General features: G+C 41.3%; 2 protein-coding genes across 8 annotated transcripts in view; both read right to left on the bottom strand.

Moving 5' to 3' along the window:
* The window catches only part of LOC127953355 (zinc finger protein 501-like), a 364,750-nt gene that overhangs the window by 54,942 nt on the left and 284,945 nt on the right, over positions 1-24,863 (bottom strand). The gene's annotated exons all lie outside the window — the stretch shown is intronic.
* The window catches only part of LOC127953374 (zinc finger protein 271-like), a 239,850-nt gene that overhangs the window by 115,869 nt on the left and 99,118 nt on the right, over positions 1-24,863 (bottom strand). For 2 of the 4 annotated variants that reach the window (XR_008153149.1, XM_052552601.1), the window contains exon 1: positions 4,846-5,338. The exons of 1 other annotated variant lie outside the window; for it this stretch is intronic. Coding sequence is in view for 2 of the 3 variants with exons in the window: in XM_052552601.1 (XP_052408561.1) it covers positions 4,846-5,107 (262 nt within the window). In the remaining variant the exon portion in view is untranslated. Of the gene's footprint in view, positions 1-4,845; positions 5,340-24,863 lie in introns of those variants that run through there. One more of the 4 variants, XM_052552600.1, reaches the window with a different exon arrangement.

Raw genomic sequence — 24,863 nt, 5'->3', positions numbered from 1 at the left:
TTCAGCGTGGTAAGACTCTCGCTCTCTCTTTGCATGTGTGAGAAAGCGATGGTGAGTCGTGCACCTTCACACAGAGTTTACAGAGCGTCAAATACAGGTGCGCTGTGCGTACATTGACATGAATCGAACAGTACAGATCGCTTGATGGAGAGAGAACTCTGAAGCTCAGATGCTGAAATTAATGCAAGCGTCACACGCTTCTGTCTATGTAGTAAACAAACCCAAACGTCTCTGCCATTTGATCATTCAAAGACGCACAGAACATGCAGGATTCATATTTCTTTTTTATTCATAACTTTTGCGGCTTAAAGGGTTAGTTCACTGAGATAGCAAAATTATGTAATTAATAACTTACCCTCATGTTGTTTCAAACCCGTAAGACAGGGGTTCCCAAACTTTTTAGCCCGCAACCCCATAATAAATGCGCTGCTGCCCCGCGACCCCCCCCCCCCCCCAAAAAAAAAACACCTCTCGTCGCGTGAAATGTACAGCAAATCGATTTTATGCCCAGTCTCAAAGCACACGAAGTTATATTTTATTGTTCTGCGTGCAAAATCAGTGTTACAAGTCTGCATGAGCTGCTCGATATCCACCTGTTCTCTCTCGGAAAGTAACTGTGCAGCTATGTTGGGTTGAACTCGTTCATTATTCTGCCATCAGGAACCAGTTGAGTAAGTCTGAGCTGCTCACACGCACACGCACACACACACTCATGCTAATCCGCTAGATGTGTCACTTTATGCTTTCCATGGTGACGCGTCATTGCTTGTCACGTGACATACCGCAGCAACAACAGAGCTGAATTAATGATCTGCTTTTGTCATTTTTCCTTTTTTATTCAAAATATTAACAAATTTGTTAGATATGGCATGAAATAGCTGATATTCCGATTGTCAAATATATGCAAGTGGAAGTGTTTTGTTGTTTAAACACCTTTATAACGATCACGTTAGTTGAACTGTATGCGCGATGGGCGCCGCCATCTTAGTTTGTGCCGCAGACGCAGTTCAGAGAATCAGATCTGTTGGATTTACAACACGTGAATTCATCCACTTCTCCCGAAATACATAAAAGTAAGTGGCTGGTGAACTGGGAGAATAATGGAGTAAACTTTAAAGTTACTTACACAATGTGTATCTGATATGAATAAAATGTGTCTAATTATAATGAAAAAGATTATTATTGCCTCTTCCTTTGACATCAGTGTGTATTTTACAAACTCTAAATGTATTGTTTTTTCTAGTACTTATATGTCTGAAACCTAAAATAAACATTATGTGGTTGAAAACACTGAAAAGTTGTGATGACAGCTCTGAGCGCACTTGTCTCTGGCTCAGCGCCAGCCAACTCGCGAGAGCTCATTTGAATTTCACGTCATGCATTGACCGGTGTGGTCGTAACAGTTACACTCCAGGGACTAGCCTAGACTGACCACACCGGTGTGATCGTACGTGCGATGCGAAAGAGTTAAATTAATTGAAACAAAAATATATAAAGCCTATATCGAAATCATCTCGCGACCCCGGCCCCTACTTTGGGAACCACTGCCGTAAGACCTCTGTTTATCTCCAGAACACAGTTTAAGATATTTTAGATTTAGTCCAAGAGCTCTCAGTCCCTCCATTGAAGCTGTGTGTACGGTATACTGTCCATGTCCATTAAGGTAAGAAAAACATCTTCAAAGCAGTCCATGTGACATCAGAGGGTCGGTTAGAATTTTTTGAAGCATCGAAAATACATTTTGGTCCAAAAATAGCAAAAACGATGACTTTATTCAGCATTGTCTTCTCTTCCGTGTCTGTTGTGAGAGAGAGTTCAAAACAAAGCAGTCTGGATATCCGGTTCGCGAACGAATCATTCAGTTCGTCAAATCGAACTGAATCCTTTCAAATGGTTTGTATCTCTAATACGCATTAATCCACAAATTACTTAAGCTGTTAACTTTTTTAATGTGGCTGACACTCCCTCTGAGTTCAAACAAACCAATATCCCGGAGTAATGCATGCACTCAAACAGTACACTGACTGAACTGCTGTGAAGAGAGAACTGAAGATGAACACCGAGCCGAGCCAGATAAGAAGAACCGAGGAGCTGATGATATTGCGCATGTGTGATTCAGCGTGAAGCAGACCGACACACAGAGCGTCTGAACCGAACTGATTCTTTTGGTGATTGATTCTGAACTGATTCTGTGCTAGTGTTATGAGCGCAGGTAAACCGAAGGCTTGAATCAAGGGCAATCATCGCAAATGACGCCATTACGTCGAGCGCAAAAGAACCAGTGAACCGTTTTCTTCAACCGGTTTATTGAATCGAACTGTCCAAAAGAACTACTGGTGATCCGAACACCGATGCAACCGATTCTTGACTCGTGAATGAGTCAATCTTTTGTTCGTTATCTGGCTCGGCTCGGTGTTCATCTTCAGTTTTCTCCAGAACTTTGAAACAGTACTACCTCACCAGCAGCGACTTTCTGAGGGGCAATTTTTTTTACCAGAACTTTATTTAGTTCCTGGTTCCTGCAGTGGAAACACACCGAGTACAAGTACAGCCCAAAGTCTCTAGTTCCTGGCTAAAGTTCCTGTGGTGGAAACGCGGCTCTACTGTCATATGTGCAAGCCGTTCTGGAGGCTGACGTAGGCATCGAGCACATGCCTCTGAGATATGAGACTCTCACAAATATTGTTTACAAGAGCAAAGTTTCCTTACTTTAGCAAAGGAAAACCAGTCTCTACTTGGCTTACATTGAAATCCTCCTAATTAGGCTAATGCTTCTAGTTAGTGACCAGCTATTTGTTTTGGTGTCTCTCATCCAGTGTTGTTGTCGAGTCACCAACTGTCGAGTCTGAGTCGAGTCTCGAGTCTCAGTGTTCGAGTCCGAGTCGAGTCTCGAGTCTCAGTGTTCGAGTCCGAGTCCAAGTCCGAGTCACCAAAGAAGAGTCCGAGTCGAGTCCAAGTCGAGTCACCATTACCAGAGTTAGAGTCCGAGTCGAGTCTCGAGTCCCCAATTGAATTTTTTTTTTTTTGAGGAAACAATAGCAACCAACTGAGTTCGTAGGCATTGAAGTCCATTATATGAAAAAAACATCATGAAATGTTTTCCTTAAAAAAACATAATTTAAGAAAAAACGCCATGGATATCCTGGATGGCATTGGGAGGAGTAAATGATTAGGAAATTTTCATTTTTGTGTGAATTAATCCTTTAACACTGTATTACAGAAATACACTTGGCGAAAAAAAGAAACGTGCATATTACAATGAGTGTGAGTGTGTGTGTGTGTGTGTGTGTGTGTGTGTGTGTGAGAGAGAGAGAGAGAGCATTTGTGTGTGAGTGACCGAGTGATTTAGCGTGAGTGCGTTTGTATGTTTTCAAGTTAATGTGTGTGTGTGACGGCACGCGCATGGTCAGAAAGCAACATATAAGGGCCGTTCAAATATCGCGTCTTTTGCACGGTCAAGTTCGTTATGTCCAATGTACTGTAGGTGCGCGGTATGCGCGCTCATAACGGCAGCATCCAGGCGCGTCCGCACCGCATTGAGTTAAAAAACATCTAAACTTTTCAGAATACCGCAAGCGCACCGCGGGTCATGTGACAAGAACTAACAAATCAGCTTCATCCTTTCCCGCAAGTGCCCAAGCGCTTTGGAAAAAAAGTAAAGTGAAAGTAAAGTGAGTGACGTCAGTGCGTGTGTTGTCAAGCAAAGAGAGCGAGCGGTAGCAGTGTCTGTGAGGGAAAAGAATAGATCCTGGCCAGTCTTGGGCACGAAACATTTTTTATAACATTTTTAGTCAAAAACAACGTAATGAATGTCCAAGTCCGATTTTATATATCCTTGAGTCCAAGTCCAAGTACGAGTCATCAGTCCACGAGTCCAAGTCGAGTCACGAGTCCAGAGAATGGAGTCTCGAGTCGGACTCGAGTCCAAAGAAAAGTGACTCGAGTCGGACTCGAGTCCAAAGAAAAGTGACTCGAGTCGGACTCGAGTCCAAAGAAAAGTGACTCGAGTCCGAGTCCAGGTCTCGAGTACTCCATCACTGCTCTCATCCACGCTTTCATGTTCGTCACTAATCACAAGTGCATGTGTGTCCTACGTCATCTGCCCAGAACGGCTTGAATATATGACAGTCAGGAGAAGTGAGGAAAAAGTGTTTATACCATTTAAAATATGGATGCTTTTCTTACAAAAACACACCAATTCCCTACAGGAACCCTTTATTCATCTCTTTTTATTACAGATGCGCATGCTTTATTTGACTACTTTTGGACTATTGAACAAAAACACCCTCTTACTCCAATTCTAACGCTTGGAAGTGCCAGGATAATTATTTATATAAGTCAGATTGGATTAATCTGGAATAAATCAGTCATATACACCTAAAGAGTTCTTGAGAGTTAATAAAACACGGCCTAATTTTCATTTTTGGGTGAACTAACCCTTTAATATCTTTCTTGTGGTGAACACAAAAGAAAAAAGATATTTTGATGAATGTGGGTAACCAAACAGTAGCTGGTGCACATTTGATAGTAGAAAAAATACTGTTCAACTGTCTGGTAATACACATTATTCAAAATAACATTTATCATGAGATCAGAATATTATTATGTTTTGTGAACAATGTTCTGTATGTGTATCATGGCCTTATTTCAGTGACTTAAAATACATTTTTCACTAACCACAAATAAACTTTGTTTTTTTTTCGAAAACACAAACATGTAGGTTACGTCCATGCTGCACAGCATATTATTGTTGCACAGATTGTGCCGATTACAGTGTTATCAGACTTAAGTTATTAATATGTACCACAAACATTCATTAAAAATGAATGAAGAATAAACACCAACCTCCTTGTTCCTCGTGTTTTTTTTCTGTTTCCTTGTGTTTTATTCTCCAGGTTTCTGGTTCCTCGTGTTTAATTATCAAAGATTCTGGTTCCTCGTGTTTTATTTCTGTTTCCTCGTGTTTTATTCTCCAGGTTTCCGTTTCCTCGTGTTTTATTCTCCAGGTTTCTCTTTCCTCGTGTTTTATTTCTGGTTCCTCATGTTTTATTCTGCTGGTTTCTGGTTCACTCGTGTTCTCTTCTCTCTCTTCTTTCACAAACTCCATCTTCACAGCAGCAGATCTCAGTTCAGATGATAAACTCCTCCAGATATTCCTGCTAGCTTCAAAACTCAGTCACGACTGTGAGGACGAGGATATTACAGGTATTTACTGAACTGATTCAAAATCTGTATTTTTTTTTTCTTAGAAACTTGTCTAACCGTTTGTATTAAGGCAGCACACCGACATAACAACAACAGTGCGCGGTGAAACTGAACTTCTTCCTCTGAGGTTTACTGGTGTTTGTCAAACAAACGTGTGTGTTTAGCGCCTCCCGCTGGACTGGAGCGAAGCGACGAAAGGAAGAAAGACCTGTACTACGTCCGAAATCGTATACTGCGTACTGGGAATTTGAATGTTCTACTTGACCATTAGAACAGTGCGTTCTATATGTGGGTAGTATGAATGGAACTCGGCGTACTACATCCTCAATGTTGGTGTCGTCACGTGACGTGCGTCTTCACAACAGCGCGAAAATGTAAAGAGCCCACTCGACTGCGCGAACATCGGCAATTGTTTAATTAATTAATATTAATTATTGTAGTTGTTACTGCTTTCATCTGCGTTTTAACATTGATAGGATCAACAGCTCAGAGGGGGAATAGGTCAGCTGCTCGTAGATCACACCTTCGTGGACAGCTTATACAATGTTTATAAAATAGCTTAAGTATTATCAGCTATTTAGCTTGCAAATTTTACCTCAGAATAAGAAGAGATGTCTATGAACACCGTGACAGAGGTTGATTTAGATCAGCGAAATTAAGTAGTTTATTGTTATGAATAATTAAAAATACACAGGACAAACAAGACACATGAAAAAATAAACTTGAATTAATGCATACATAAATATATATATATATATAGAGAGAGAGAGAGAGAGAGAGAGAGAAAGAGAGAGAGAGAGAGGTTTTACAAAACTTTATTTAAAACAACACTAAATCTTCAACAATTCACATTATATAGAAGAAATAATTTTTTTTACAAAAATTACATTTGCAAAACCAGATGTCCATCAGAAACAACACACAAAACCTCATTAACACACCACAGATCACTGAAACCCGTCTCATTATTTACAAGACTATAATATACAAATTCTATCTTTAGTCTGCCAGCTACTAATTTCTTAAACATCACTTCAACATTAGTACTATTTAACTGTAAACCTCGATTTTTCCTGGTTTTCCATATTGTCAATTTCGCAGTTCCTATTAAATAATTTAACAGACACATCTTCCTTCTCTTTGAAAAATTATATTTCACACCCCCTATAAAAACTTCCTCTGAGAAAACTTCACCCAAAGCTTGAAACAGTCTACTAAGAACATCAAAAAGACCTTCCAATCTTTTACATTTTAAAAACAAATGTTCTAAATTCTCTTCCTCCCCACAGAACCTACATCCCACCCCTACTACTGGGTTCAGGTGTGCCACATGTTTGTCCGTAGCTATTGCACCATGAATTATTCTCCATTGAAGATCCGCTGTTCTTTTCTCGATTGGAGGTTTATACAGAGTTCTCCATCTATCTCTTACAAGAAAGTCTGCCTTCAACAAAACTGGCCACCTTGAGATCTTTTGTCCTCTGAGTAACACTTGATGTAAAACTTTTACTGCAGTGTTATATATGGCTTTCTTTGATGTTGTTTTAAACAAATCCAGCTGTGGAGTTTTAAAAGACAAAATTGAACCTGTGGATTCATCCTCTTGTCTTTCACTGACGACAGCAGCAACTCTTATTTTTGGAAAGTCCGGTTCATTACTTGGGTCTGACAGAAATCCTTGTCCAATGCTTTTCCTATAACCACTTGGTAATGCATTGACAATTTCTTCCACCAGCTTTTCCGTCAAGCGTGAGGACTTTAATCCTGTCAATTCTTTCAAGGTTTCCACAGATTCCCATCGGTCATTATTTAAAAGTTGCCCCAACTTCACAATGCCATGTCTTTGTAAACATGCACGCACGCTTACAGCTGACAAAAGTCTTGTCTGAATCATTGGGTTGAAAAACAAGCATTCCTCTCGTATCCAACTCCCAGATTCATCAACATCTCTTTCCACTTTAAAAACAGTTCTCCAAGAGTGCAACATTGACCGGTAAAAAGGTGTAATTTCGGACAGATTCACTTTATGCAGTTCCATTAAAAACAGATGTCTATCTAATTTAAGACCACCTGCTTTTTGTAGAATCATTTTTGCAGTCTCAGTCCAAGCTAAATCCTTACAATACAGAAACCTCTGTGCTGCTTGTATTCTAAAAGCAGAGATCTTGCTCCGCACATCCACCAGACCTTGACCTCCCTCGTACACTGGAAGGTAGAGAGCTGCCGCTCGAATCCAATGCTCTCCACTCCAAAAAAAATCCACAAATGTCCTCTGTATTTTGCAAATCAATTCTTCAGGTGGTTCCATTACAATGAGTCTATGCCATAAAGTTGAGGCAGCCAGATTGTTCACAACTAGAACTCTTCCTCTGTATGACATCAATGGTAATAGCGATTTCCATTTAAACAATCGGGCAGACACCTTTTCCAGCATTCCCTCCCAATTTCTATTCTGAAATTGCTTATTTCCAAAAAAACACCCTAGCATTTTCAGCCCATCCCTTTCCCACAACAATCCACCAGGTAGTTTTGGAGGTCCTTGCCCACCCTTCCACTGACCAATAATAAGTCCCTCACTTTTTCCCCAATTTACCCTAGCTGAAGATGCCTTTCCATAATTTCTCATTGTTTCAGTTAAATTATTAACATCATTTTGATTTGAAATAAAAACAGTTACATCATCAGCATACGCTGATATGGAGATTCCACGCATGACATTAATTCCACTGAGATCTCTTCTTAGCCTGCACAGCAAAGGCTCAATAACAAGGCTATATAATTGTCCAGACAGTGGACAGCCTTGCCTGATCCCTTTTAACACAGGTATTGGTGCACTCAATCCACCACCAGCTTTCACAATCACAAACACTTCAGAATATAACAGTTGAATATAAGATATAAAATTCTTTCCAAACCCAAAATTTTTCAAAACCTCATAAAGATATGTGTGATTAACTCTATCGAAAGCCTTCTCTTGGTCTAACGACAGAACACCCAGGTCAACATTATTGAATTGATTAAGATCAATGACATCTCTTAACAAAAAAAGATTGTCCATAATTGACCTATTAGGAATACAGTATGTTTGATCCCTGTGAACTAATACTTCCAAAACATGTTTCAACCTATTTGCTAAACATTTTGAAATTATTTTATAGTCCATGCACAATAAAGAGACAGGTCTCCAGTTCTTTAGCAGGCACAAATCCCCCTTTTTAGGGAGCAAGGAAAGGACTGCTCTTCGACAGCTTACAGGAAGTACCTTATTCCTTACACTTTCCAATAAAACTTCATACAAGTCACTTCCAAGTACATTCCAGAATGTCTGATAAAACTCTGCCGGCAAGCCATCAATTCCTGGTGAACGGCCATTTGATAACTGTCTCATTGCCTCGGTGATCTCCTGGAAAGTAATCTGTCCATCCAAGGATTCCTTCTGTTCATTTGTCAATTTTGGTAGATCACTCAGCAAATCAGACATACATTCAAGATCACAAGTCTCAACATCATACAGATCCGTATAGAAATTGACTGCCAGTTTCCTTATTTCCAATGGGTCAGAGGTTATGACCCCGTCAGGCCGCCGAAGATGATACATTTGCTTTTGCTGCACACTTTTCTTTTCAAGATTAAAAAAATATGAGGAAGGAGCATCCATGTCTTTAATAGAACAAATTCTTGCTCTTATTAATGCTCCTTTCACTTGTTCTTGTAATAATGAACCAAGTTCTTTCTTTTTATTCAAATGTTCATTTTTTATCCTTCCATCATCCTTATTAATCACAAGAATATTCTCCAAAGATTGTATATCCCTTTGAAGTTTTTGTACCGCTGCTTTCACCATGGAAGTAGAATGTGAACTATAATTCTGACAAAAGGTTCTTATGTTTGCTTTACCGACCTCCCACCACATAAGCACGTTTTCAAAAGAAACCTTTTTTAACTTCCAGTCATTCCAAAAGAATATAAAATTCTCACAAAATAAAGCATCTTGTAATAGTTTAGTATTAAAATGCCAAAAATAGTTTGGTTTTGAAGTTCTTTTCATATTCAAAGTAAACAATATCAAATGGTGATCTGAAAAACCAACGGGAAAAATAGAAACCTCAGCTATTTTATTATTCCATTCTTTACCTATATAAAATCTATCTAATCTAGCTCCGCTAACCCTATTATTAGATGCTTTGAGCCAAGTATACTGTTTGATTCCCGTGTTTCTTCTTCTCCAAATATCGATTAAATCAAACTTTTTTTAAAGTTTTAACAATACAACACTTGACTCATGATGGGGTTCTTCTCCATTTCTATCAAGAATAAAATCAATAGTGCAATTCCAGTCACCTCCAATGATTGTACAAACATCATCATCAATTTTTTGAATAGCACTCCTCAATTGTAAAAAAGACCTCACACGCTCAGGTCCATTGTTGGATGCATAAACATTTATCAGTACAAATACAAATCCCTCATATTTGATTTTTAACAACAATATTCTTCCTTTTACAATTTCTTCAACAGCTAAAATATTAACATTCATTCCTTTAGCAAATAAAATGGCTATGCCAGCACTCATATTTGTCCCATGACTTAAAACACTCGTTCCTTCCCACCATCTACTCCATTCAGATTCATTGTCTACACTTGAGTGTGTTTCCTGTAAGAAAGCTACATTAATTTTTTTAATACCAAATAACTCCGATACCATTGCTAATTTATTACCATCTCTACCCCCATTAATATTTAAAGAGCCAACCCTCAACAGCTCCATGGAAGAAAGAAAATATAAAGAGGATAGAAAAAGAACAAAAAAACAAAGAGAAATGTTCACCACATGTGACTTAAACATTTGATTTGTTTTGAGAAACGTTTATTTTATCCCTTCTTAGCTTTGTTAACATCTTCTTCAACCTGAATCTTTTTTGTTTGCTTAACGCATCAAAGCTAACATTTCTCTGCAACAATTTCACTGTATGTATGAATTTATTCTCATCAGGAAAAAAATCTTTAACTTCAACAGTTCTTCCAAAGGTCTCATCCAGGAAGTTATTTATATCTTGTAATTTATACACATCGTCCACACTTCCACACTGTGATCCAATGTCAGATATATCAGAGAAAGCATCATCATCTCTCATCCCCGAATCAGCATCACACATTTCACCAGAATTAGACATTTCAGAATTTTCATTAAAAACCCTTTCAACGCTAACAATAGCTACATCATCATTCAGTACACTAGCGTCCTCCAATTCAGAAATATCATTATTTTTACCAGAATAAACCATTTCATGGACATTCTCAGTCTGACTTTCACTCACTCCATTACTGTCGATGTTCCTCTGTGATCCAGCTTGAGGCTGCACATCCTCAGAAGCTGACTTGCTGCTCTCACCAGCAGTAGAAGTACTAGGCCTAACTTCAACTTCACTAACCTGGGCCTTGTGTGGACATGCGTGCCGTTTATGCCCGATATCCCCGCACTCAAAACATTTCAAACTACCCGTGTTTGCGTAAATAAAATACGCTTTCCCTTCATGCATGACTCTGAACGAAATGTCCAGCTCTGGTTCATTTAAGAACATAAACACCTGCCGCCTGAAAGACATAACGTGTTTAAGAGCAGTGTTTTTACACCCCAGCGGGATCATCTTAATCTCACTAGCCTTTTTTCCATATCGCGACAAAGCTTTCTCAATTTCTTCATTTCGAATAAAAGGCGGCACATTGGATATCGTAACTCTCGTTGTCGGAGCAACAAGCGGTGAGATAATAAGAAAATCACCACTTACCACGATTCCGTCGCTTATCAACTGATTTACTATGTCTTCCTTCTCGACAAAAACCACCACTGCTTTATTCATCCTGGATGCTGTAGTAATGTTCTCATACCCAACTTTTTCACCGATTGCCAGCAACACGTCTTCAACAGTGACGCCCTGAGCTGGTACACACCTGATTCCATGGCGGAGCGACACCTGTGACACTGTCCTCGCAGGGACAGACGCCATCCCAGTGCCGCCTCAAAAACTCACAAACACTCACAAAACAAATCAGATGTTATTTTTAGAAAAACAACAAAACATTCATAGACTTAGAAACATAAAAAACAAAAAAACAAAAAAAACAAAATATATGCGGGAAAAAAAAACCCAAAATCAGTCTTCCTCTCCTCGTGAACACCCTCACACGTACCCCAACCCTTCCCAGCATGCACCGAGAGAGAGAGAGCGCAAGAAAGAGAAAAAGAGAATGAATACAATATATACATACGCTAAATAAATATTACAAATAGATACAATATATACATAATATATACAAAAAAAATAATATATACATAATATTCTAAAAAAAAATGTATATACACATTTACAGACTGTGAGCCCTATAACCTACTGCCACCTGAATGCTGCTGTGCCAATGCTTCGACTATACTCCGAAGATGGATCTGACCATCGCCCCAGCCTCTGGCTTTCACGACAGTCCATCATGTCCATCATCGCTGCTTTGAAGACAGACTCTGACCATGGCTCGGAAAAGGATATTGAGGTGCTGGTGTTCCTGTACTGGCTGGCTCATGCAGCATCATATCGGGTTGTATCTCTGGCCTTCGACATCCCAAAGGCCACAGTGCATGACATTGTGCACAGAATCAGCAGGGAAGTGGTCAGTATTTTGTATTCCCGACCCTGGACGACCTGGAGGAAGTGGGGGCAGGTTTTTGCTCAGCTTTTTGCATGGTGGCTGGTGCAATAGACGGATGCCACATCCGGATCAAGCCACAGCAAGTGAAGCCCCATGCTACTTCAACAGAAACCTGTTCCACTCAGTCCAGCTGCAGGCCATCACTGACCACAAGGGGAAGTTCATCGACATCTTTGTCAGGTATCCTGGGTGTGTGCACGATGCCAGGGTGCTGAAGAACAGCCCCATTTACACTGGCCGCCTTTATTCACCTGCAGAAAAATGCATCCTTGGATGAATAAAGACTATTTAAAGACCAGAAAACCCTGTTTTCCCCTTCCAGTGCACAGCGTCTCCATCACTAAGACTCCTGTCGGCCCTCCTCGCGGCTGCACATGGTAACTGGGGATATCACAGCCCCAGGCTAATCGACAGGGGATCTCGGAGTTGCAGTGGTCCCCAGAGGTGCCACCCACCAACCACTGTCACACTGCCTAAGGCAGTAGCCGCATTTCCACTGTCGGGCCGGTGCGAGCCAGGTTTTAAAGCCGGACGGGGCTCATAGCCTCGGGCCAGTAGCACCGAGGCCAGAATAGCGCTGGGTCCTCATGAACAACGTCATGCAACCTCATCATTTCACCAACAAAGAGAAGTTATCAGAAAACTAATAAGAAATAAATCACCGGAACATGCGCGATCACACACGCACATGATAAAAGCGGCTGTTTGTTTGCATGCTTTGTTAAATATTCAAACTCAAAAGCATCGATGTTTTAACTATAGAATAAGTGATACATTGATCATAATGATTCAATTTATCAGGACTCAAAATTAATCACACAGAAATACACTTATTTCTATTTTATTTATTTTTAACCCCAGATAGCTGAAGAGCGCATCATCTGATAAACATCGGATTCCTTTTTTATAGTCGTATTGATCGTCTGTAGATCGTCTGTTTGAGCTGTTAAATGAAACGTCTTCCCTACCTCTAAATGACATCTATACGACGTATCTTTATCACCCGAAATATGCCGGCATGTCCGTCGAGAACGGGAAGCTGCTACTTGATTAATTTAAAGGGAAATACTTGAGGAAATAACGATAATTTAAAATCCATATTCTGTGATTTGTTCTTTGTACAGGAACGTATATAGCATGTTTAAAAGCAAACATCACATTATTTTGTAGACATACATTTATTTATTAAATGTGTTATATTCCATTGATGTTTTCAAGGAGACACAAACACTTTTTCTTTACTTATGTGCACAGAATTACACTGTGCGCTTTACGTTAACATTAATATTGCTCTTAGTGATCAGACAAAAGGTGACATACTTTACTGGAAACAAACGAGAAAAGCACAAAAAAGGGTTTTAACCACGTAATCCATCATGCACTTTTAAATCGGTTTGTCCAACTATCCCTGTTAATGGAGATAAACGCGTGTAAGATCATTGACTACTTGTAGGTTTTAAGTGTTCAACATTACAAGATTAGTGATTGTACTTAACGATTAAATGTAAACATATACATATATATATATATATATATATGATGAGCAAGTTACTCCAAATAAAGTAACTACAGTATGATTATTTTGTACAGTACTTCAAATGTAATAACATTACTGTACTATTTACACTCTTGTAAATGTTAAACTTGAGATGTTTGTTAAATTCACTATTGTTTTAGACAAATGTTCAATAGTCTATACAGTATTTAATGCAATTACTGTACATCCTGCCTATAAATTAACTACAGCATAATTATGAGCAATAGACAACTCAATAATTAGTCACACCAACACTTACCTGTCTACATAACTATATAACTTCCTGGAAAGTTCAGCTTCAAGCCTTCTCAAACACCGCTGAACCTGCTATTTGTGGTTAACTACAGACAGGGCTGTTGGATCAGTGTTGACCTAATTGATCACCCCGTTTTTTATAATTAAGGGCTGATTCATGGCTTCAGTTCATGTAGTTCTTTACCTTCACAGCATATATTAAAAATGTAAAATGTACACCTAGCCATGGCTTACCTCACATATTACATTTAATATTTTATTTAAAAGCACCATTAAAATGGTTTCAGTATCTATTGAGAATGGTTACAAAGACACTCATTTTTAGATATTTAACTCTACAAGGTAGAAACCTCAGGAGGAAACAGACTACACAAATGTTCATCTGAACAGATGTTATGCAGCTTCACAACATTAATGACCCTTAATTTCTTCTTTCCCAGTTTTAAACTTGAATCCAGGTCAATATAACATTTCAATAATGTAAGGTGATGACACTAAACACCTGCTCATCATATTACTGCACAAGACCCAGAACTGACCGTGAGAGTTTACACTTCAGATATGTTCAACTTCAATTGGTCTGCGCAGCACCGCTTAAACTATGACAAAGTATCGTGAGAGCGATTCAAAAGTATATGAAGCTGGTACTGTGATGTCATATTCCGATCGGTCTGCACAGCACTGCTTCAAGTCAAACACACCTATTATCTCTTCCAGGGAAAGATTAAGAATTAAATCTGTTTAAACCTCCATTACAGATTGTCAATCTCTGATTTAAATCAGATATACTATATTGTACTGTAAACTATTTATATAGCCACCCACAAAATGCATCAGTTCAATTGAAAATTTAGATATGTAATTGTTTATTTTTTATGTAGTTATTTTAAATTTTTGCATTTAACTATTTCCTTTGTTTAATTTGACTACAGAAAGTTATCCATTACCATCCGTCAACCAACTAAAGGTATGTACATTATGTTCATGCATATGACTTGGTAGGCCAGTAAACAAAAAACAAAAAATAGGGTTGTTTGTATTAAGGTCTTAATACTATGGCTTCAAATGAACCATCCTATTGGACACTGAGACGGAAAGCAAAGGACAAGGTGGATCAGCAACTGCAGACAATACAGGCAACAACTTGGGGGAAAGAATTGGGTTGGATGCACAGTAAAACCATTCAAGGTCAAAATGATGATGAAGATACATTCATGGACTGTCTCTCTCATGTTGATGAGACTGAAGATGTGTTCCTGATGACAGTGAATCAGACACAGAATCAGAATCAGATCCAAATTCATTAGATGATGATTTGGCATCCTGGGCTACTGAACACAAAATTACACATGTGGCATTGAATTCATTGCTCAACATTTGTTGACATTCTGCGCAACATTCACACGTTTTGAGCTTCAGGTCAGCATTGATGGTTTGCCACTCTATAAGAGCTCAGCAACACAGTTCTGGCCCATCCTAGAGACACTGCAAAACATCAAACAAGAGCAACCAGTGACAATAGGTTTATTTTGTGGCACAAGTAAACCTACATCCCTAGCTGAGTACCTTCAAGAATTCATCTCTGAAGTAAATGAATTAGCTAAAGGATTTGAATTCGATGGAGTGATGTTCAATTTCTCTTCGATGGTCTGTGATGCACCTGCCCATGCATTCCTGAAAAATGTTAAAGGTCACACAGGCTATCACGGATGTGAAAAATGCACACAGGATGGTTTGTACCTAGAAAACAGAATGACATTTCCAAGAACTGACATGCCTTTAAGAACTAATGAGAGCTTCAGAAATAAGACAGATGCTGATCATCATCACGGTCCATCACCTCTTGAAGAAACATCCCTAAACATGGTCTTTGGTTTTCCCCTCGACTACATGCACCATCATGAGATAGCTTCTTCTCTTGTGGCTGAAGATGGGTCCTCTGACTTGTAGGCTGTCAGGATTTCAAATAAACACATTGTCAGAAAGACTGTTAAATGCTCGGAGAAGTGTGCCCATGGAGTTTGCAATGAAACCAAGGGCACTGAGAGAAATTGATAGGTGGAAGGCAACAGAGTTTAGGCAGTTTTTACTGTATACCGGACCTGTCATGATGAAAGATCTCCTTAACACACAGGTGTACAAAAATTTCTTGCTACTTTTTGTGGGAATCTTCATCCCGTGCAACAACAGTTTGATTGAAGACTACTGTGATTATACCAATGACTTACTGGTGCTCGTTGTCTCTCACTTTGGTCAACTGTATGGTCCACAATTCTTGTCCTACAATGCACTCTGCCTTGTACATCTTGCAGATGATGCGAAAAAGCATGGTGTCCTTGACAACTTCAGTGCTTTCAAGTATGAGAATCACCTAAACAAACTCAAAAGACTTCTGAGGAAACCAACATGCCCACTCAGTCAAATAATAAAAAGACTCTCAGAAATGCAAAACCAGGCCACATCTGCTCGAAAAACCACATGCGACTGGTCCTCTTCCTGCATCCTTCCATGATGCACAATATAAAGAGTTGAGAACAAGCCAACACACTCTGAAATTGGATAAGGCAAACAGTCACGTTTGCATTGGCGGCAAAGTTGCTAAGCTGCAAAACATAATTTCATTAAGGGATGAAATTTATGTTGCTTACAATACCTTCAACCACCAGGAATCCTTTTTTGACTATCCACTGCCATCCTCTACACTTGGCATTCATTTAGTGGATGACCTCTCAACAACAGTTGATTTCTGAAAAAAGGTTGATTACTAGAAAAGGTGGTATCCTCACAATTATATTCCTTCTTAGAGAAAAATGGTATATGTGAGGATTTCCAGTCAGGATTTAGACCGTATCATAGTACTGAGACTGCTCTCCTTAGAGTTACAAATGATCTGCTCTTATCATCTGATCGTGGGTGTATCTCTCTATTAGTTTTATTGGATCTTAGTGCTGCGTTTGACACAATTGACCACAACATTCTTTTGCATAGACTTGAACACTTTGTTGGCATCAGTGGAAGTGCATTAGCATGGTTTAAATCGTACTTATATGACCGCCATCAGTTCGTAGCAGTGAATGAAGATGTATCATATCGATCACAAGTGCAGTATGGAGTACCTCAAGGCTCAGTACTAGGGCCGCTACTCTTCACGCTTTATATGTTACCCTTGGGAGATATCATCAGGAAACATGGTGTTAGCTTTCACTGTTATGCTGATGATACGCAGCTCTATATTTCCTCGCAGCCCGGTGAAACACACCAATTTGAAAAACTAATGGAATGCATAGTCAATATAAAAAATTGGATGACGATTAATTTCTTACTGCTAAATTCAGAAAAAACAGAGGTGTTAATTATAGGGCCTAAAAACTCTGCTTGTAATAACCTAGAACACTGTCTAAGACTTGATGGTTGCTCTGTCAATTCTTCGTCATCAGTTAGGAACCTAGGTGTGCTATTTGATCGCAATCTTTCCTTAGAAAGCCACGTTTCTAGCATTTGTAAAATTGCATTTTTCCATCTCAAAAATATATCTAAGTTACGGCCTTTGCTCTCAATGTCAAATGCAGAAATGTTAATCCATGCATTTATGACTTCAAGATTAGATTATTGTAATGATTTATTGGGTGGTTGTTCTGCACGCTTGGTAAACAAACTACAGCTAGTCCAAAATGCAGCAGCAAGAGTTCTTACAAGAACCAGGAAGTATGACCATATTAGGCCGGTCCTGTCCACACTGCACTGGCTCCCTATCAAACATGGTATAGATTTTAAAATATTGCTTATTACTTATAAAGCCCTGAATGGTTTAGCACCTCAGTATTTGAATGAGCTCCTTTTATATTATACTCCTCTACGTCCGCTACGTTCTCAAAACTCAGGCAATTTGATAATACCTAGAATATCAAAATCAACTGCGGGCAGCAGATCCTTTTCCTATTTGGCGCCTAAACTCTGGAATAACCTACCTAACATTGTTCGGGAGGCAGACACACTCTTGCAGTTTAAATCTAGATTAAAGACCCATCTCTTTAACCTGGCATACACATAACATACTAATATGCTTTTAATATCCAAATCCATTAAAGGATTTTTAGGCTGCATTAATTAGGTAAACCGGAACCGGAAACACTTCACATAACACCGTACTTTCTACATCATTAGAAGAATGGCATCTACGCTAATATTTGTCTGTTTCTCTCTTGTTCCGAGGTCACCGTGGCCACCAGATCCAGTCTGTATCCAGATCAGAGGGTCACTGCAGTCACCCGGATCCAGTACGTATCCAGACCAGATGGTGGATCAGCACCTAGAAAGGACCTCTACTGCCCTGAAAGACAGTGGAGACCAGGACAACTACAGATCCCCTGTAAAGACCTTGTCTCAGAGGACCACCAGGACAAGACCACAGGAAACAGATGATTCTTCTGCACAATCTGACTTTGCTGCAGCCTGGAATTGAACTACTGGTTTCGTCTGGTCAGAGGAGAACTGGCCCCCCAACTGAGCCTGGTTTCTCCCAAGGTTTTTTTCTCCATTCTGTCACCGATGGAGTTTCGGTTCCTTGCCGCTGTCGCCTCTGGCTTGCTTAGTTGGGGTCACTTCTACTACAGCGATATCATTGAATTGATTGCAAATAAATGCACAGACACTATTTAAACTGAACAGAGATGACATCACTGCATTCAATGATGAACTGCCTTTAACTATCATTTTGCATTATTGAGACACTGTTTTCCTAATGAATGTTGTTCAGTGCTTTGACGCAGTGTATTTTGTTTAAAGCACTATATAAATAAAAGTGATTGATTGATTGATTGATTCTGCAAGTTTGAGGAAATAGAGAGTAAAATTTTTCTTGTCCCCTATCACAATCAATTCGTTTCAATTCCTCTTCTACATATGGAGTAATTCTTTATCAGCACTTTTTGTTTCATAGTTCATGCATTTCAAATACAATGTTCAAAATTAAGTTTCATTTAAGAGTTAATAAAAAATACGAGTTTCAGGCTTGCAAAAAAAAAAAAAAATGTACCTAATCGTGGAGTTTGAGGGAGAAGGGACGACTGGACCAGCTGCCAAGTCCTGGTGGCCACCATATAAAGATCTTGACAGGTTGCTGAAGAGTGTTAGGACAATGGAGGCACCACAGCCAGAAAAAGGGTGGACCAGACATAGAGCAAGAATCCTGCACGAGTCTGGTAAGAGTAAATGATGCTGTAAATTAAACAATGATTTTCCCCAGATTACCTGTAGTGATCGACCGATATATCACCAAGGCCAATTTTTCAAATATCGGCATCAGCTGATAAGTTATTCTGCTTGGCTGATGTGTTCGAGGCGGGACTTTTATTTTGATGGCACTGAGAATGAGAGCACCAGAGCACAATTCAATTCAAGTTTATTTGTACAACGCTTTTTACGATTCAAATCATTGCAAAGCAACTTTACAGAAAATTAAGTTTCTAAAATATTTAGTAGTAGCTTTTCAGTGATGACTGTCAGTTTATGTGCATACGCTAGAAAAATCGGAAAAATCAATAGAAGACATAAACAAACAGCAATTATGCAATCAAACTTATACCAAAATGTGGAAGTTCTGTATGTTGTCTCTGGGTTAGCATCATCTGCAGTCCTCTGAGGGTCAGCATCATCTCTTCTCAGGTGTTCTGGATCCAGACTGGAGCTTGTGTAAATCCTAGTTACCACGGGATGAAGATCCCAGCAGAAACAGAGACATCATTAGCATAGCTGCTGTTCCAGCCAAGTAAAATTAATTAGTTTATCCCAAGCTAAAAAATAATAATACGCATTTGCTCCGATATAAATGCAGTCCAAAATTATAAGATGCATTATTTGAATGCTTGGCCAAAGAGGTGCGTTTTTAATCTAGATTTAAACAGAGACAGTGTGTCTGAAACCCGGACATTATCAGGATCTTGTGTTCTGCAGTGAGGACCATCTCCACAAACTTTCCAGATTACCAATGTTTACTTTCTTTGTTTCTATATTTTTAATAATTTCTTTATTTGAGAAAAATACTGAAATAGAATTACAGAATCAGGAAGTTATCATCTAAAGTATATTTATTTTACACTTTTATTTTGAATACAATTCATTTTCAAATCATTTCAAGTTTCTCAAACATTAAAAAAAAAAAAAAAAATATATATATATATATATATATATATATATATATATAATTAAAATAAAAATACACACGTACACATACATATAAACACACACACACACACACACACACACACATATATATATATATATATATATATATATATATATATATATATATACATATTAGTGGTGGGCACAGATTCATTTTTTTAATCTAGATTAATCTCACTGTGATCTTGAAATTAATCTAGATGAATCTAGATTAAAATGGCTCATTCGAATTCTGCCGAAGGCATTCAGAATATGTGTTACCCAAATAAAATTGACAAACATTAAGTGTCACGGAACGCTCGACAACGCCTCCTCCTGGTTTCACCAGATCCCTCTCTCCTGCGTATTAGGACTGCCTATTACTCACCTGCTCATTATCTCCAGATTAATCTCCTTAGCTTTGCATTATATTCACCTGTGTATCCTTAGCTCCCCTTTATCTGGACTGCTCTGCTGTTAGTTCATTTGTGAAGTCTTGATTTACCCTACTCTGCCTCTAGATTGTATCTCGTGTTTGTTCTTGTGATTTTGACTTGGAATCTGATCTCGATTGTGAACCTAAGCTGCCTGCCCTTTGACCCACGCCTGTTTAAGTTACGATTCTTGGATTGCCCTTACCTGTGTTAATAAAATACTGCAGATGGATCCGACAGTCTCAGCCTCTTCGTCACAGAAGACTTCACCAAAACAGGATCCAGCAGATTTCCATCGACTGGCCTCTGAGGTATCCTCTCAAGCTAATGTGCTGGCCGCCCATCAGCAGCAGCTGGTCAAATTAACAGCTCTTACCGAGGAGCTTGTGAGATCTGTCCGAGCCCTATCCTCGCCGAGCACGGCTGAGAATCAAGCTCCGAGTACCGCTGCATCCGCTCCCGTTACACCTGCCGTGAGTAACAATACAAACCAGCCTAAATTATCCCTTCCTGAGAAATTTGATGGCTCACCTTCTGCCTGTAAGGGATTTTTGTTGCAGTGGAGTTTGTATTTTAACCAGCAGACACAGTCCTACTCCACTGATGAGAGCCGCGTTTCCTTCATATGCTCACTACTCACCGGCCGAGCTCTGGAATGGGTTACTGCACTCTGGTATGGAGGTCAGCTATCTTTCCCCTCTTATGATGAGTTCTTAAGCCAATTTAGAGAGGTGTTTGAACATTCAGCGGGAGGAAAGGACCCAGGAGAACTACTGCTCATGTTACGTCAGGGTAATTCCACCGCAGCGGACTACACACTCTCTTTTCGGACCCTCGCAGCTCAAGCTGGATGGGAGGAGGAACCTCTTAGGCTCCTGTACAGCAAGGGACTCAACTCGGACCTCCAGGGAGAGCTGGCATGCCGCGACGATGGTAAATCCTTGAATCAAATCATGGAGCTCGCCATCCGCATTGACAACTTGATTCGCTCCTGACGCACACCTCTCAGGTCCAGTTTCTTTGAGTGCGCTTCCCCCAGCACGGAGTCGGAGCCCATGCAGATTGGTTACACGCGCCTCTCTACGGCGGAGCGGGAGAGGAGACGCCGTAATCATCTTTGCATGTACTGCGGAGAGGCAGGACATCTGAGAGCTACCTGTCCAGTTAATCCAACACTCAGGAATTCTGCTGCGGTGAGTTCTAATCACTCTTCTAAATTATTCTCTGTGGATAGTTCTTTGAAGTTTAACGGACAAACTTTAAACGTAAAGGCCTTGATTGACTCTGGAGCTGCTGGAAATTTTATCGACCTTGCATTTGCCAGAACTCATCATGTTTCTCTCCTCGCATGTGAGTCTGGTGTGACCGTGGAAGCACTGGATGGACGCCCCCTGGGGACTGGAGGGGTGCATTACACCACGCAACCCCTCACGCTCAGCTTCGGGACACAGCATTCTGAAACTATCCAGTTCTTCACTATTCACTCACCTGGGCATCCTATAATCTTGGGGCTGCCATGGCTAGAGAGACACAACCCCCAAATTTCCTGGTCAGAAGGGAGAATATCCCGGTGGTCCGCATTCTGTCAGATCAACTGTATGGCTGCTGTCCAAGGTTCTGAACTCCACAGCGCTTCCCTCAAGGGAGTGGATTTTCAGAGGATTCCTTACGAATACCACGATCTAGCTCTGGCTTTCAGCGAAACCGAGGCCTCTCATCTTCCGGCTCACCGTGCCGGCGACTGTGCCATTGAGCTTTTGCCTGGGGCTGTACCTCCACGGGGAAGAGTTTATCCGCTGTCACAACCTGAAACAGAAGCCATGAGGGCGTACATTGAAGAACAGCTGGCTAAAGGTTTCATCACTACCTCTACATCTCCGGATTCTTTTTCGTTAAGAAGAAGGAAGGGGGTCTTCGGCCGTGCATCGACTATTGTGGCCTAAATGCAGTAACAGTGAAGTACCGCTATCCTCTCACGCTAGTCCCAGCAGCCCTAGAGATGCTTCGTACTGCCCGCTACTTTACCAAGCTGGATTTAAGGAACGCATACAACCTGATTCGCATACGGAGTGGTGACGAATGGAAGACTGCATTTTCTACTACATCCGGACACTACGAATATCGGGTAATGCCGTTCGGCCTGTCTAACAGTCCTTCAGTTTTTCAAGCCTTTGTAAATGAAATTTTCCGGGACATGTTACATCAGAGAGTTATTGTCTACATTGATGACATTTTGATTTATTCTGATTCCCTTGAGGAGCATGTCCAAGATGTTCGTGCGGTCCTCAAGCGCCTGATTGATAACCAGCTCTATGCCAAGCTCTCCAAGTGCGAGTTCCACCAGACACGTATCTCCTTTCTGGGCTATATTATCAGTGCGGACGGAGTTTTGATGGATGACAGCAAGGTCAGAGCCGTGGTGAAGTGGCCCCAACCTTCCTCTGTTAAGGAGCTGCAACGCTTTTTGGGCTTCGCCAACTTTTACCGCAGATTCATCCGCAACTTCAGTGTAATTGCATCTCCCCTCACATCTCTGCTTCGAGGAGGGGGTAAATATTTTAAGTGGACAACGGAGAGCGCTGCGGCCTTTGCTCAGCTCAAGGAAAGATTCACTTCTGCTCCTATTCTCCATCACCCGGATCCTGAAAGGGAGTTTATAATTGAAGTGGATGCATCTAACACAGGAGTGGGGGCTGTGCTGTCTCAGCGGTATGGTAACCCTGCGAAAATGTTCCCGTGAGCCTTTTATTCCCGCAAACTCAACTCTGCAGAACGCAATTATGACGTGGGTGATCGCGAACTCCTGGCAATGAAGAACGCCTTTGAGGAGTGGAGGCACTGGCTGGAGGGAGCTCGTCAGCCTTTTACAGTGCTCACTGATCACAGGAATCTGGAGTACATCAGGTCAGCTAAGCGTTTGAATGCTCGCCAGGCTCGCTGGTCTCTGTTCTTTTCCAGATTCAATTTTAAGATTACCTACAGGCCGGGCTCCCAGAACGGCAAAGCGGACGCCCTGTCCCGACAGTTTGATAGTCCCAGTGAAGAATCTGAACCTGAGCCCATGATTTCCCCTGCACTAATCGTGGCACCTGTCCAGTGGGACATAATCTCTGAGATCACGGCGTCTCTACGTAATCATCCCGCTCCGCCAGAATGTCCCGCCGACCGCCTCTTCGTTCCGTCTCGGCTCCGCCACCGTGTGCTTCAGTGGGTTCACTGCACCCCTAGCGCTGGTCATCCTGGTATCGCGGCCACCACACAGTTGGTTTCCAATCGCTTTTGGTGGGATTCACTCCAGTCTGATATCATAAAAATTTATTCATCAATGCTCCGTTTGTACCACTGTAAAATCCTCCCATCTCAAACCTGCTGGATTATTACAACCTCTGCCAGTACCACAGCGCCCCTGGTCGCACATCGCAGTGGATTTTGTTACGGACCTGCCTCCATCCCAGGGATTTACGACCATCCTCTCCGTGGTGGACCGCTTCTCTAAGTCCTGCTGTTTTATACCCCTGACTGGCCTGCCCACGGCCTTACAGACAGCCGAGGCTCTTCTCAACCATGTGTTCCGTCTCTTTGGTCTGCCCGAAGACATTGTGACTGACTGCGGGCCTCAGTTTACCTCCCGTGTCTGGAGAGAATTGTGTTCCAAGCTCAATATCAATGTCAGTGTAACTTCTGGTTACCATCCCCAGGCCAATGGGCAGGTTGAACGTCTAAACCAGGATTTGATTCGATTTCTAAGAACTTACTGCCACCAGAATCAGCAGGACTGGAGTCGCTTCCTGGCCTGGGCGGAGTATGCCCAGAATTCCCTGTTAAAACCTGCCACTGGTCTAACGCCTTTTCAATGTGTCTTAGGTTTCCAACCTCCCCTCTTCCCGTGGGCCGGGGAGCCCTCCGACCTCCCAGCAGTAGATGCATGGCTCCGACGCAGCGAGGCCACCTGGGACGCTGCTCATGTTCACTTGCAGCGCGCCATTCGCCGTTACCAGCATAAGGCAGATCGGAGGAGGCGTGGGGGTCCCAGTTACCGACCCGGGCAGTGGGTGTGGCTCTCTGCCCGAGATCTCCGTCTCAAGCTCCCAAGCAGGAAACTATCTCCTCGTTTCGTCGGGCCATTTAAGATTCTACGTCAGATAACACCAGTTTCTTTTCGTTTGGCTCTTCCTGCTCACTACAAGATCTCACCCACATTTCATGTGTCCCTTTTCAGACCCGCTGTCGCCCCCAGGAGAGAGAGGAACCGGGAGGAGGTCGCTCCTGTGCAGACTCCCCCCATTGAGGTGGATGGCGCGGAGGCTTTCCGGGTGCGAGAGATCCTGGACTCCAGACGTCACGGTGGGGTGTTGCAGTACTTTATCGACTGGGAGGGGTACGGTCCCGAGGAGCGTTCCTGGGTCAGGTCTCAGGACATCCTGGATCCCACATTAACTGCGGCTTTTCACCGAGGACCATCCAGATCGACCTGCTCCTAGACCCCGTGGTAGACCCCGCCGTCAGCCAGGTCCTCGCTTCCGGAGCCGCTCGCAGGGGGGGGGCTCTGTCACGGAACGCTCGACAAC

The sequence above is a fragment of the Carassius gibelio genome, chromosome B3 (assembly GCF_023724105.1).
Source record: "Carassius gibelio isolate Cgi1373 ecotype wild population from Czech Republic chromosome B3, carGib1.2-hapl.c, whole genome shotgun sequence".
Taxonomy (NCBI): domain Eukaryota; kingdom Metazoa; phylum Chordata; class Actinopteri; order Cypriniformes; family Cyprinidae; genus Carassius; species Carassius gibelio.
Note: the sequence above shows the minus strand (reverse complement) of the source record. Positions and strands in the feature narration are given on the sequence as shown.